The sequence below is a fragment of the Gymnoscopelus microlampas genome, assembly GCF_963454915.1.
Source record: "Gymnoscopelus microlampas genome assembly, chromosome: 10".
Taxonomy (NCBI): Eukaryota; Metazoa; Chordata; class Actinopteri; order Myctophiformes; family Myctophidae; genus Gymnoscopelus; species Gymnoscopelus microlampas.
Genome location: NC_139947.1, coordinates 19,350,674 through 19,365,594, shown reverse-complemented (window position 1 = coordinate 19,365,594; position 14,921 = coordinate 19,350,674). Strand labels below are relative to the sequence as shown.

At 41.5% G+C, this 14,921-nt stretch overlaps 1 protein-coding gene across 6 annotated transcripts in view; it reads right to left on the bottom strand.

Moving 5' to 3' along the window:
• Positions 1-660: 660 nt before the first annotated feature.
• The window catches only part of LOC311052986 (potassium voltage-gated channel subfamily KQT member 2-like), a gene marked incomplete at both ends in the record, with an annotated part of 35,943 nt that continues 21,682 nt past the window's right edge, over positions 661-14,921 (bottom strand). Inside the window, 11 exons of one of the 6 annotated variants that reach the window (XM_084068313.1) lie at positions 661-1,536; positions 2,630-2,723; positions 4,851-4,916; positions 5,616-5,747; positions 8,981-9,086; positions 10,218-10,235; positions 11,735-11,782; positions 12,386-12,555; positions 13,445-13,498; positions 14,439-14,468; positions 14,776-14,835. In XM_084068313.1, coding sequence (XP_083924439.1) covers positions 661-1,536; positions 2,630-2,723; positions 4,851-4,916; positions 5,616-5,747; positions 8,981-9,086; positions 10,218-10,235; positions 11,735-11,782; positions 12,386-12,555; positions 13,445-13,498; positions 14,439-14,468; positions 14,776-14,835 — 1,654 coding nt within the window. Of the gene's footprint in view, positions 1,537-2,629; positions 2,724-4,850; positions 4,917-5,615; positions 5,748-8,980; positions 9,111-10,217; positions 10,236-11,734; positions 11,783-12,385; positions 12,556-13,444; positions 13,499-14,438; positions 14,469-14,775; positions 14,836-14,921 lie in introns of all 6 variants that reach the window. The other 5 variants (XM_084068314.1, XM_084068315.1, XM_084068316.1 and 2 more) reach the window with 5 other exon arrangements.

Sequence of the window (14,921 nt, the reverse complement as noted above, 5' to 3'; positions counted from 1 at the left end):
TTTACGGGCATCTATACTTTGACGCCCACACCGTAGAGCGGTTGTGTACTTTGTCCACCACTACGTCCTTGTTTTCAGTTATTTGTAAATACCTAATTTCACAAATTTGCCAGTAACTTCTGAATATGTCAAATGGACAGAATTTGATTGACAGAGCTAATTTACAAGCCGTTTTGCCTGTCGTAAATGTTTGTTAGATAACTTACGACAATTAAATTGATGTTTAACATCGTTAGAAAGTCACTTGAAAGCTGCCGTTTCAAAGAATCACGCCCTCATGAGTTGAAAGCAGCGCTAATTTGAAGGGGCAGAAACGTCCCTTACATTCAGAACTAAGAAATCCAGACATCTCTGCAGACATTTGCTCTGACTACCAATGGGCCTTACAAATTCATGAGGATACTTTTAGCATGTGTTTTTGCTATGTTAAAGGGGAAGATCCTACTCAGTATACCTTAAGATGCCATTCTAAAATGTAAAGGGGTGACCTTTGTGTTCTGTTGATTAACATCTGATCATTAGCATTATCAAGTATTATAACATAATCATACAGTCATTAAATAAGATTGGCTACTGGGTCTCAACTTGAAGTATTACAAATTAAAACACTAACTTGTATCACAATAGCCTTCCTGCCAGGCAGGCCATTAAACATTGGACCTATTTGTGAACTGGCCAAGGCCTCTCTCCACCAGGACCTTCTCCATGAAAGGACAGAGGTGAGGGAGCGTAGAGATCAGAGTCGGTGTCTGACTCGCCCTCTGCTATGAAGGGTCGAACCCTGGCACAGAGTGCAGGTCCAGCTACAGCCCCGGTCTCAGTCACAGCTATAGGTCCCTCTCCTGTGCCTGCGATGAAGAAAGAAGGCCCAAAGAAATCCTCCTTGGCCTGGGAGATGCTGAAGCCACTGAAGGAACGCTCTAGCTCCTCGTGGTCGACAGACGGGATAGAGATGGACGTGTCACTCTCGATAGCGGTTATGGTCGCCTCCTGCTCACACCTCCGCCTCCTATGACGCCTCCTGCTCTGTGCGCTGCTACCTTGCCTGCCGCCACTCTGGCCAGAGGAGGATCGCTCGTGAACTGGAGCTGGTGGAGGCGGAAGGCGGAACAGAGTGTCCTGGCCAGACTGCTCAGCGCTGCCTCCAACAGGCGAGGGAGTGTTTGCCATGCTGCTGTTCCAGGCCGGTTGGCTGAGTGGGTGCTGCAGTTGGTGCTGCCAGGAAGTGGAGGGACGGCCAACGCTGCCAGAGGGAGTACCCACTGACCCAGCCACTGACTGACCTAGTAAAGGATCTTTCTTTTCTACAGCGCTTCCTGAACACGCTACCTCTGCAGCTGCACATGACTGCACCTCCTTTTCTTCCCTCACTTCTTCTAAACATTCCTTTTCCTTGCTCTCTTCTGGGCTGAGGTAAGGCGGGGCTGGATAGGGATCTTTGGAGTTGATAAAGGCCTCCGTCTCAGAGCGAGGGATTCCCATCCGCTGCACGTAAACATTGACCAAGAAGTCAAGTTTCTTGTCCATACCGCCCACCTATAACAAAGAAGGCATGTTCTAACAACAGTATGCAATTTAGATAACTCTAACATTACAGCTATAGTGATTTGCTACAGATGGAAATGACAAACCAATTTAAAGGAATAAACTAGTGGTATTTCATGTTTAGCCCATTGCCTCAGTATTACTGCCGTCAACCTTCCAAAGTATGTTTGTGTTTGTTTTGTTCATTTTGGAATATTTACACAGTTTCTCTATACTGTTTCACTCAAACTTCCAGGTGAGGGGGATAAATCATGTTCAAAATAAAAAACACACAGAAATAAACCCAAATCATATCTTACACTAAATGCAAGGAATCTCTGTATTTACGTACGTATGTACATATGTATGTCTGCAATCCACGTATCTCGAGAACTGTTCCATCGACCGACTTCAAATTCACCACGCACATTGCAGATGACTCGAAAGAGTACCGCGCCCGGCGTCGAATCGGTCGGATAGGCGGTTGTCCAGAACCGCCAGAAAAGGCTCTGACCAGGCTCTGGCCATGGCCCAAATGAGCCAATTCATGCTCATGTCACCATGACTCAGCCATAACCATATAAAGAGTATGTCGTCATCAGCAAACAAATAAGTCAGATCCATATATGGGCATAAAAGGGACAAGGACTGACAGATACAGATATCTACACATGGGCATAAAAGGAACAAGGACTGACAGATACCGAGAGCTTCATATATGGGCATTTCAGTCAGATCAGCAGTGTGACGTTTCTAACACAAAATGTGTTCGAAACATTTTATTTGTATGTGGTGTCATAATTCAAATTAATGTTCAATATGCCACACTGACAATCAAGAAAATAAAAACATGCCACTTCATTTTCATAAAGGTTGAGACCCCTGCCATATATCATCAGACAACTCCATATATGGGCATAAAAGGAACACAGACAGATACAGAAATCTCTAAATATGTGCATAAATAAAACATTGCAGAACTGGGTGGGGCATGCATTTCCAACTTGAATCATTCCCGAGTATTGTTTATAATGAGCTCAACTTCATTAAAATGGGATTTGGGTGCAAAATGGGTTAACACCTTATCACCTTATCATTTTCTTACCTGTTTTTCCACTTTCACTAGACGTCCCATCATGCTTGGGTCCTCCACAGTATCTCCATCACCTTTGGTACCTTTGCCAATTATCTGGTCAACTCTATTATTTGAGAAGGCAATAATATCTGGAATTAAAACAAAGAATTTGTCCCGGCACATGGAACATGGGCAGAGTGGGTCATCTTTTTTTTTTTTTTTTTATGAATCTTAGGTCCAAAACTGATGGTATTAAATACATAACTTTCCCATGGAGTTTAGACTATGAAAGCATGTACACGGTTATATGAGAATAAAACCACATACAAAAAAAAAAGTTCTAAAAGAAAGAAACAATGACGGGGCTGACGAATGACTGAATTGTTGGATGAAGGATGTAGATGCATGCATTACCACTTCAAGCCCCATTGAGTATTTTCCATACAGTCTTTACACACCGGGAATGCAACGAATAAACAATCTGAAAAAGTGCCAGCGAATATTTCGGGTCGAACTACTCATATAAATTTGATTTGCTATTCATATAGATTTTTATAGGTTTTATTTGCAGTGACAAATCTACATAGTGTGTTGTGTGGATGTACTCATAACACTTTGGAAAAATAATAAAATATATTTAATATTGCGAGAAAAAAAAAATCCGTTGTGTAAGGACCATTAGAAGAACAAAATGAACAATGACAATAAAGGAGACATTTTGTAAGTGCCAAAATGCATCACGTGACATGCTTTCATAATGCTTCATGCTTCATTTCTATTGCATCCCTCTCTCTCTCTCTTATTTGAGAGCAGGCATTATGTGTCGAACCCCTGTTGAGTGTGGCTATATCACTGGTTCTCAACATGGGGTCCAGGGACCCCCAGGGGTTATTGAGAAGGTTCCAGGGGGTCCCCAGCTAAATGATTGATAGGTCATTGATATGGACCCTTACGGGCTGTAACTCTAGAGTGTACAAATGGAACCAATGGACTCGTAAATACAAATTTAAACACAGATTTTACAGTGCAGATTGGGGTCCCAGAGGTAACAATTGTAATCAAAAGGGGGTCCGTGGCCTAATGCACATCAAACTGGGGGTCCTTGAAATTAAAAAGATTGAGAATCACTGGGCTACATAACCCAGCTCTTTACCTCCGCCAAGCAGGTAACGTCTCCACTGCGTCTGTTTGTCTGTCTGTGACCAACATACAGAATCCATCCGGATATGTCGGTCACAGATGCGGTGTGATTGCCATGAAATTTGCTGTGTACACACAGTAAAGTCCTCAGTGTTCATTTAACTCCAAAGAGTGTACATAATAAGACCAAATGGACCTGCAAGGGTCCATTTGGCTCCATTTGTACACTCTTCTGAGTTAAATCAACACTGAGGATTTTACTGTGCATCCATGCTCCCAAGAGGAAGAAACCTATTTGATTTTGGTGACCCCATGACCTTTCCTCTTGTACCTAGTTCAAAACAGTGGGTTGCACACATCCAGTTCGTTGCTGGTGCTGGACACAGAGTGACAGTTCAAAAGAATAAAAGTCTGCACAACAGCATTTCTCCTAAGTGTTTAGTTTACTTTAAAACACAGAAACAATTACATGGTACGTTTCAACCATAGTTGGCCTTCATCAGGTGAATGATGACGGCCAACTGTGGCCGAAAAGTTGTACCATGTAATTTTTTCTGTGTTTTAAAGTAAACTAAACACTTAGGAGCAATGCTGTTGTGCAGACTTTTATCATTTTTAACCTTTCCTCTTGTACCACCATCAGGCCAGAAATGTGTGAGCTTTGGCAGAGGTTATTGTTGGCATATTGTATGCTTTTGGCATGTTTTAGACACTTTTAAATGGTTCAAATATTTTTTGTTAAATTCACTGGTACAGTAGTCCACTAAAATAACAATTCAGTAATTCAATAATTAATTGTTTTATTTTTATTTCAGAATGTCACCTGCCCACTTGTAGATCAAGTCCAGAGCCAAATTGAAACATCAATTTGGATTTCAATTAATTCTACCACATCTTTCATATTTAACTGAAAGCCACAGTACAGTATATGACATTCTCACCCATGGCACAACAAGAAAAGTCATGTGGCTAGAGTTCAAAAGGGGTTTTGTCAACTAAAATAAAAAGAAATGCATCGTGTTACTGCTTTGATGGGAAAACTAGAGCATATTGTAGACTAGTAGCATAATGCCGGAAAAGATACTCATTGAATTGAGACTATTGACCTAACCTAGGACCTTCAGTTGACTTCTTGCGAGGTGTTGATGGGGGAGGGGGCCCCACAATCATATCTATCCTGGCAAAGCACACAGAGACGATATGAGTGCAATGCAAAATGAAGCACAACATGGGAGTTACTGTACATCAGCTATATGGCACAATATATTCCACACACAAAAAACAAACAGTGAATTTGATTTGCTTTATGAAAGGTCATGTACACACATAGTGAAATTTAAGTGTTGGGATATATGTATATTATGCGCTAGACCACAAGTAATCACAACATGTGTATAGCTTATTTGTGGAGAACAGATTAAAATGGCAATGAAGACACAGAAACTTATATTTAAAAATGAAACTTCATCATCATTTGGAATTTTTGAGATATGCCAAGCACACATAGGAGCATACATGTATCCATGTGCAGTATCAACCGTTAGAAATCATCCACACAATGTGGTTGTATACAAGTTGCAAGACTCAAGTGATGCTGTCCTGAGTAATTCTGCCATCTGATATATCAATATCAGTTTTAATAAAAGCAACTGGCCTCTTCTTTTAGGAGAAGTATTCACATGTTTTTCAATATAACCCATATACAGTATAATGTCATTAAGAAAATAAATCCATACATTCCCAGTCACAGTAAGCATATGACCTCTCTGCTACTGGTGGAAAAAGGGATTATTAGTGTTATTCATTTAATACGAAGGAAACATGCATAGTGCTTGTCACAGTGCATGGTGGGTATATATAAAGAATGCGTGTGTACCTGGCCTGCAGGCTCTTGATGCGAGAGAGCATGTCCAAGTGACCAGCAGAGTACTGCTCAATCACATCCATGACATCGTAAGGCCGCAAACTCTCCTTGAACCTCCTCTTTGTTACCAGAAACTTCATGATGCTTAAAGAAAATTCATGTTTCAATGACACGCAATGTGAAGAATGTATTGTATAGCATTATTTGTTGTATAAATAATGTTAAACACACATTCTTCTAGAGGTAGTCCAATATATCGGATTGACTGATATGTCGGGCCGATATTTGCATTTTGTACCATATCGGGTTCGGCACCAAGGATGCCGATATAACAGATTGTATTTCATTTCCCACAAATCTTTTTCAAAAGTGTGAAGTTAATGTTTGTCTCAAAATAGCTCATTATGCACATTGTCGATAACAATGTTAATTATGCGGTGTCATTCACATTTTTCATATTGAATACATGAAAAAAATATGTTTTCAAGCACTACTCTTAAGAGTAATTAAAGTGTTTGACATTTAAAATATAGGGTAAACATGTATGTCTACAATGAGAGGCATGTGCACAGACAGTGGAATATGCATGTTAGGACAGAGTTCACTGCATTAATTATGGACTAATCAGAAATTTTGATGGATACAAAATCGGTTGGAATTCTTTTAGCTACAGTGACGTCACGCCCTAGCGTAGTACTAGCAAATGGGGGAAGGAAATCCAAGTCACATGAGTCTGTTGGAGGTGCAAACAAAGGTGCTTCTTTGGATTTGGCTCCTTTTCATGTAATAGTTGGATGTCCCGTTTGGATGTTTATCGTTACAGGTCCCTGCACTACAATACATAACCATAGTTTTGCACTAGGATGGGACAAGATATCACTATGTACGAAACGAAGTGTCAGGAAGTGCTCAGACTGAAGAAGAGCCAGCAGAAAGAGTGGTTATCACCAGAAACACCACGCAAAGTCCCTAAAGAGGAGACAGAAGAAGTCTGAGATGAACAACTGCCTGACAACCAAGGAAAAGCCCAGAAAGAATACACAGAGATCAACAAACATGTGAAAAAAATGCCACTAAAGACAAGAGACAGGCACAGCCTAGCTAAAGGAGCTGAAGAGGCAGCTGCAAAAGGAAACATGGCCGATCTGTACAATACCACCAAGAAACTGTCAGGCAAGACAAGTCAACAAGAGTGACCAGTGAAAAACAAGGAAGGGAATATAATCAAAGGGCCACAACAATAACAATAGGAAAGATGGGCAGAGTACTTTGAGGAGATCCTTAATAGACCAACACCAACTAAACCTCCAGAAATTCAACCAGCCGAGACAAACCTTCTCATTTTGTTAAGCCAACCAAGCTGGAAGTTAAAAAGGCCATCACTCAACTGAAGAACGGAAACGGCGGCAGGACAAGACAAAATCCAAGCAGAGGCACTGAAGGCAGACATATACACGTCTGTAGGGATGCAGCACTCACTGTTCGATGAAACCTGGGAGTAAGAGGTAATTCCAACAGACTGGAAGGATACCTGGTCAAATTCCCCAAGAAAGGAGACCTCATAAAATGCCATAACTACAGAGGCCAGCCATGGAGGTCAGCTTCCACAAATCTTCCACGTGAATACTGGAGTCAGGCTCTCTCACAGTCAAAATCAGATGCAAGAGAAGATAAGAGTGCTTGCAGACACCTCATCACAATTAGGCCTCACCATCCATGAAGGGAAAACAAAAGTTCCCAAGGTCAACATACTATAACTGTAACGCAGAGATCCAGTCACTCTGGAGGGAACAGCACTTGAGGAAGTAAAAGCCTTCACATACTTAGACAGTCAGGGTGGCACCAATGCAGACGTCAGAACCAGAATCGGCAAAACAAGAGCCGCATTCGTCCAACTGAAGAACATTTGGAGCTCCAAATAAATTAGCCAGCAGACAAAGCTCAGACTATTCAGCTCCAACCTCAAGCCGGTACTACTGTACCCTCAGTGGACAAGGAAAAGAAGGTGGAGATGGATCAGCCACATGCTCCAGAAGCCCCAATACCAGCATCACCCGACACGTCCTTAGATGAAACCCCCAAGGCACAAGAAAAAGAGGCAGGCCCAAGAACACCTGGCTTACATCAAGCAGTGTGGGCTGACATGGAAACAGCTGGAAAAGAAAGCCCCGGATAGATGACTCATACAGACTGTTGTCAACGGCCTATGCTCCATGAAAAGGCGCGATAAGCATGAGTAAGAACTGTAAGTAGTATGCAATCCGTCTCAACAAACGCAATGCTGATACGTGTTGTTTGCACCTCCAAGACAATGGCAGATTTCACCACGCCCCCAAATATCTGCAGGTGTTGTCTCAAAGAATCAGCTTTCCTGTTCTCCAAAATACTGGAATCGGTATCGGCCTTAAAAATATCCATATCGGACAACCTCTACATTCTTCACTTGGTGTTTCAGAGTTAGTGTTAAAGGGGTAGTTCACCCCAAAAATTACTTTTTTCTAGCGATTAGTCACCCCATGGAGACTTGAATTCATGGATAGTTTTTTTGTTTTTGTCGCATTCCTAAGCCAATAATTTGATGACCAGCGGTCCGGTAGGCAGCGGTTCCGGTACGAGATGCAAAGGAGACTCTTTGTGTCTCCTACCGGAACCACTACCGGTCATCAAATTATTGGCTTAGGAATGCAACAAAAACAAAAAAATATCCATGAATTCAAGTCTCCATGGGGTGACTAATCGATAAAAAGAAAGTCTTTTAGGGGTGAACTATCCCTTTAAGGTTAGGAGAATACCCGATTCTGGCAGAAGGGTGTGCATTATTTTCAAATAACCATAGGGTTGCGATTTAATCTCCAGTCTAAATGAATACGCATAACAAACATTGTAATGTAGAATTTGTCCTTTTTAAGCTGCAGTCCATCCTTAAAAACAACAATTTCAATAGACCTATAACTTTCAATCTTGTTATTACTACAAATTCTGCCACTTGCTGAAGTAGGAAGGTAAAGTTTATTCCAAGGTTGATAAATATAATGCTAAAACAAATTTGAAGAGTGTATGACTTTTATTTTTAATAAATAAATAAACTATTTTTCTTTTGGCAAGTGGCCATGGCATGAGCTGAGTAATCCACTCTTAGCAATAAAAAAACAACAACAATGCACTTTGTGAAGACAAAACCCCCTCAGCATTGTGCATTATTTTTCAATAACCGCATGGCTCGTCATGGATTATCTCTTCCAAACTGTATGACGATTACACTAAAAGACAATGACATCTAATAAAACCCGTAGAAATGGCCAAAGCATGAAAACTATACAGACTGTAGACAAAGTAAATAGCTGTAGTAGAAAAAAACAGGATATGTAAACTCTTACCAGATTGCCCTGATTGTGACTTTCACGCCCGGTGATAATTCTGGAGCGAGAAATTCGCAGTGACAACTCTTATCGTCACCAAGGTCCTCTACAGGGAGGCTTGATTCTACAGACCAAACACAAGGGTATTCTTAAAGTATAATTCATTGCCTCCAACCCTACACACCTCCCTGACAGAAGGAAAGCAGAAATTGTTTTATGAAGCCTATTTAGCTTCAAGGCAGCAGAAGTCAATTATTAAGTTGGTTTCAAGCCAGTTAGTGACAGTAGCATTGATTTGTACTGAGGTGCCCTTGTGGAATAACAAGGAAGCCTGGGTGCAGAATTGAAGGATAGATGGTGGAAACCTTTACTGTTAAAGGGGGCCTATTATGTTCATTTCTAGCTATTCTGTATTTATTCTGGGACCCCACTAGAGCAGCTTTGCATGATTCACTGTTTAATCTAATGGCCTTACAAATGAGCCTCTGCCTGAAAAACTCCTCTCTTTAAAGCCACCTTTCCTTCCTTTTTTGGATGATAACTGTGTAGAGGCAATGTGGTGAGAGCAGACGGCTTAAGAAATCCATCACAGGTTGACGTCAACACGTTTCTAAAGTAGAACAACCCCTTGCAAACCCGGCATTCAGTGCAGACTGAAACATGAGCTTTGTGCTCACAGGAATTATTTTATCATGAATTTACATAATTATTTTAAACTCTGGCTATGTTTAATATGAATCATAATAGGTCCCGTTTAACCCCTCCCCCCACCACAGTCTACATTAGAAACTTACCTGGCAGGTACAAATCAGCCAGTGGGCTGGTCTGTGGGTCATACATTGTGAAGCATGTCACATACACAAGCAAGTGTCTGTGCTTCGGCACTGTAGGGAAAATGAATCCTCTTCATGCAGTTATGCAAGGCTTTCTGAACGTTTCCTTTTCTTCGCACCACTTGACTTGAACCCACTATTATTGTCTTGGCCTACCTTTGCCATACAATAGCCTTATTACTTTGAGGGGAGGGGGGAAGTATGTTTTAGGAATTCTCAGTATGCAAGCTATAACATTCATAAAATGCTGTTAGTCCTCTCTTGAATGCCGCTTCAATCCTACATTCTAAAGTCCCAAAATAGAAAAGAGGGTTCAAGTCAAGTAAGCAAAATTCAGTAGATTTAAGCATGCGTGTTTCCCACACCGGCCAATACTTTTTTTCCCCAAAGAAGTCAACCAACAATACATCCCAATGGCTTACTTATTAAACCTTCAATTGCTGCAAAGAGAAAGAGAGGGGAGACATGGAAAGATATTTGTTATGGAGCATGATGACCATGGCTATCCCAATAATGGGTGTATGCATGGTGTGCATGGACATAGGGCCCTAGTTTGCGCCCAAGTCGCTACACCCACTATTTGGGGATTTAGCATGGCGCAAGGGGCGTTCCCTTGGCCAAGTTGCTATCTTCCGACACCAGCCTTATCCCTAAAACACCTGCGCTACCCGTTACATTATGCATAGGTGTGGTTTGGGCGTTACATTAATAAAACCAATCAGCGTGCCAGATGCCATTGCCTTTAAGGCCCTGTTTAGACTGCAGTGAAATCCAGTCAAATCCGATTTATTTCTCAAATCCGACTGTTCACACTGCATTTGCAAGTGACCACATCGGATCTGTCACAGATCTGTTTGTTCAGACTGATTTAAACAACGTCAACTCAAAGCCATCCTGCGGCGACATATCTGCTTTGATTGTCGTGGTAACGGCATAGGCGTCATGATGTCATGACTTTTGCAATGGAACAGCGACGTTGCCTTGGAATAAATGTATATTTGATACACAGAATTATCACTCACACATTGCTGTATTAAATTAATTAAATTAAATTACAGCAATCACTTGTGTTCTGGATTAAATAAACTGAATGGTCTGTGTTGTTATAGCAAACGCAGATCAAACATCATTTTATTTGTCGTCGATAAGCTTAACTGGCAACTGCTGATAAAAAACAAAATTTATTGACGCAAGGAATTCAAATTGTAATGACAATCACATTCACAATCACTTAATTCAGAAGTGTTGCGCTGAAAACCCTATACCCGAAGTTTTCATCATACGCTCTAGCCTTTGACTACCTTTCAATAAATCTATATTTGATAGACATACTTATCACCCACATGTTACTGATTATAGAGAATGTTATATTATTGTAATCTGTTCTTTATTTCCTGCACAATGGATTAATAAAACTGAAGTGTATATTTTGGAGTGAATGGCACAAATCATTGCCTTTGAAAATTTGAATCACAGAGATTCGTTGAGAATTAGGAGTGAGGGAGACCTCTGAATGTTGTGCACCCGGCCCGACTCCCGACATTCCCATTGCAGGCACGCTCTACCAAACGGATTTGGCATAGCGGGTGGTCTGAAAGATACGTGTGTGGGCAAGATAGTCATTTTAGGGATAGCGCAACAACATGGCCATGGCCACACCTCCAGGCGCAAATAACGGAGTCGGCATAATGAATAGCGGGTAGCGCGGCCATAAGATACCGTTTGGGGACAGCGCCAGCTACCTTGTGCGTAATTAACGGGTAGCGGCCTAGCGGGTAGTGCCAAGGGATAGCGCAGGACGGAAGATAGGGCCCTCAGTGTGTACCAATCACATATTGTACACTGTGTTGAATAGGTCATAGAAAGTAGGCTACATCTTGACAATATAATGTACTAATTCTACTTGAGATGACATGATTATCATGGTGACTTATCTAACCTGGAGAACGCTTCACTCCAATGTCTTCATCCCGCATTTCAATCAGCACTTTAACATGCCGTGTAGCAGAAGAAGAAGACAAAAAAGCTAATGTGAATCGTTTTAAAATATTTTTTAAATTTCAAAAGAAAAAAGAAGAGAAGAAAGTGTGAAGGAGACAAATATCTTCGTTGGTAGTGATACAGTGGCCTGGATGATGTATGAATGCAACAATAAATGATGGCTGGACATAATTGTCATCAAGATCAATTCCTCTGACTCTCCAGTGGAATGGTAAAATGTCTGCTTTAGTCTGCAAATGTGACCGTGTCTTATCTTCCTCACAAGTTTGCAAGATTTGCAGAGTATGATAGAAATGACATGAATTCAGAGAAAACCCTGAGGAAGACAATATTGTCAAAACGTTGGCTTCCTGTACCGTTTAATAGTTTTTTGCATCGTGGCTAAGAGTTGTGCGGCCTCATCCTTCTCAACATTAATTCATTAGTGCCATGACATGTGTACCCCTAAAAGGTTGGCTTATTGTTGCACATTAACTGACTATATGGAGCTGAGAGACTGACAACAGAGTGAATTTTTAATGAAAATATTCGTTGCTCTGTCTAGACCCAATCCTGTGGGAGTGTTATTTCAAGCCTGGAGTTTCCATACCCTCTGAATTCTGTCTGCGGACACGGAAGGCGGTCTTGGCGCTCCAGCTCGTGCTGACTTTGGTGGGGCTGCCCTCAGCCTCTTCTTCCCCAAGCGATTGGTTTCTGCCCTTGGGCCCAGGAGTTTTGGAAGGACTCGGGAACACCTTGTCTTTCAAGCTAGGCTTCCGACTGCAGGAAATCAGGATGGACAGGACAGATTAGAAAGTAATAAGCATACATTTATCTTCAAATTATTCTTTTTCTCCAGTTGGGCTCTTAGGGTAATGTTCGGCAGTTGTAATGTCAGGCACTGGTGCAAAAGGAAATCTTACCTTCAAAGCAACGCAAAGGAAATATCCTACAGCTGAAGGAGCCGTGTCCATGTGTGAACACAGGTGAGCATTAGTGGTTCAGGCAAGCAGCAGGAAGCAACAAGCAAGCATGCATGGAAAGCACAGTGACACGGGCAGGCCTCAAAAGGGGTTGTGGTCTCATTCTATATAAAAGTAAAACACATCATGCAGAGAAGTTTCACCATCATTTGTTCCACCTAATTCATCAAAAGAAAATGCACGGTTATATTCAGCAATATGCATATTGTCTGCCCAACAGAAGTTAATGAGGGCTGACTCTGCAAAACAAACGGCTGCAAGCAAATTAACTCCATAAAGACATTACTTAACGGAAACCATAAATCAACCATAGCAAGGTGATAACAACCCACACCTGAAGCGGTGTTGGTGGACTCACTGACTGACATCATAGAGTTTAAAGCTTGAGGCTACTCTTATACTCCAAGTGTGTCGCTTGCCAAAAAGAACTGGACAACTATAAATGTGTTGCGTTGTGCCGTGTTGTTAGCTTGTCAGTTATTTTTGGCAAGCGACACTATCGCACTACAGAGTATTCATTTGACTTCACAAAATGCAGTATTCTCAGTATCAAATAATGAGGAGTGTGCTCCCTCTACTGGGCTACACTTCTGTTAGGAGAGGGAAGTAAACGGCGGTAGGTATGACGGGACACACAGACTCAAATACTTGCAGTGCAGTTGTTAGTATCTGTGCATCAACTATACCTAATCGGTCGTGGGCAGCACCCACAAAGTCTGTCTTTTTGTACATTTTCAATACTGGAGTGGCTGGCAGTAGAGGAGACCCAAGAGATAAAATAGCATTGGATAAAGTAAGTGCTTTTGATAAATGAAAAGTGCAGTGTATGACAAGCTCTGATGTCATTAACACTTTACAATGGCTACTTTTTATAATTCATTTGCAAATTGACAACTTGATCGATAAGAAATCAGCACAATTTGTAAATTGTTAGTTGCTATAGGACACAGGTTTAGCCAATTACTGTAGCTTAAAAGTGTCCAAACTGTTAATTAAGTTTAATTAGCTACCAATAAACAAATAACTGTGCTATTTTTTCTTTTCGTGTATTTAAAAAATGCTCAAAAGTGTTATTGACAATAAAGAAAAAAACTTTTTCTTTAAGAAGTAATACACATTTTTATAAATATCAAGGCACTTCATGTAGTCTTCTTACATAATTAAAAGATCACTTAAAGTGTGAAGTGCCAGAGAATGGCTGATGAAGACAAACCCTGTAAACACAAATACAGCTAGCACTTGATCTTTGAGCATCATGTGGCGAATGCAGCATGACTGTTCTTGAAGGAGGCACTTAAGACACAGGATATCATTTCAGCACAGCTTTCTGGTCTTACAGTGATGCTCTCTCTCTCTCTCTCTCTCTCTCTCTCTCTCTCTCTCTCTCTCTCTCTCTCTCTCTCTCTCTCTCTCTCTCTCTCTCTCTCTCTCGTGCATGCACACACACACACACACACACACACACACACACACACACACACACACACACACACACACACACACACACTCTCTCTCTCTCTCTCTCTCTCTCCCCCAAGAAGAGTGCCTATCAGCAGCAACTACAAGCAGAAATGAAGTGGAGCCACAGGTGGCATGGTGATGGTAGTGATGGTGGTGGTTGTGGTGGAGTGGGTGGGAGGGGGAGGGGGGAGATGATAAAGATTCAATCAGATCACAGACCTGGGAGAGGTTTCTATCTGAGACTCCTTCCTGCGTGTCCATCACCAGAGAAAGCACACACGCACACGCACGCACACACACACACACACACACACACACACACACACACACACACACACACACACACACACACACACACACACACACACACACACACACACACACACACACACACACACACACACACACACACACACACACACACAAATGTATTTGTTAAATTGTGGTATTATCACATATCATTTGTAAGAAGGAAATGCATAAAGAATCAGGGACAGAACATATCCCCACTGGTGATAAAATGAATGACCAGAGGGAGGACATCAAATATTCATACCTGAATGTCTTGCCCTTCAAATTCTTCAGCAGATCAATTTGATTCAAGGGGGGGATGAGTCTAGAGATAGAGAAAAGACATCACTTAGCCTGATATCAGACTGTATGGTCAACTTGTTTCATCAGTGAAGTGGTCAGAGAGTCTGA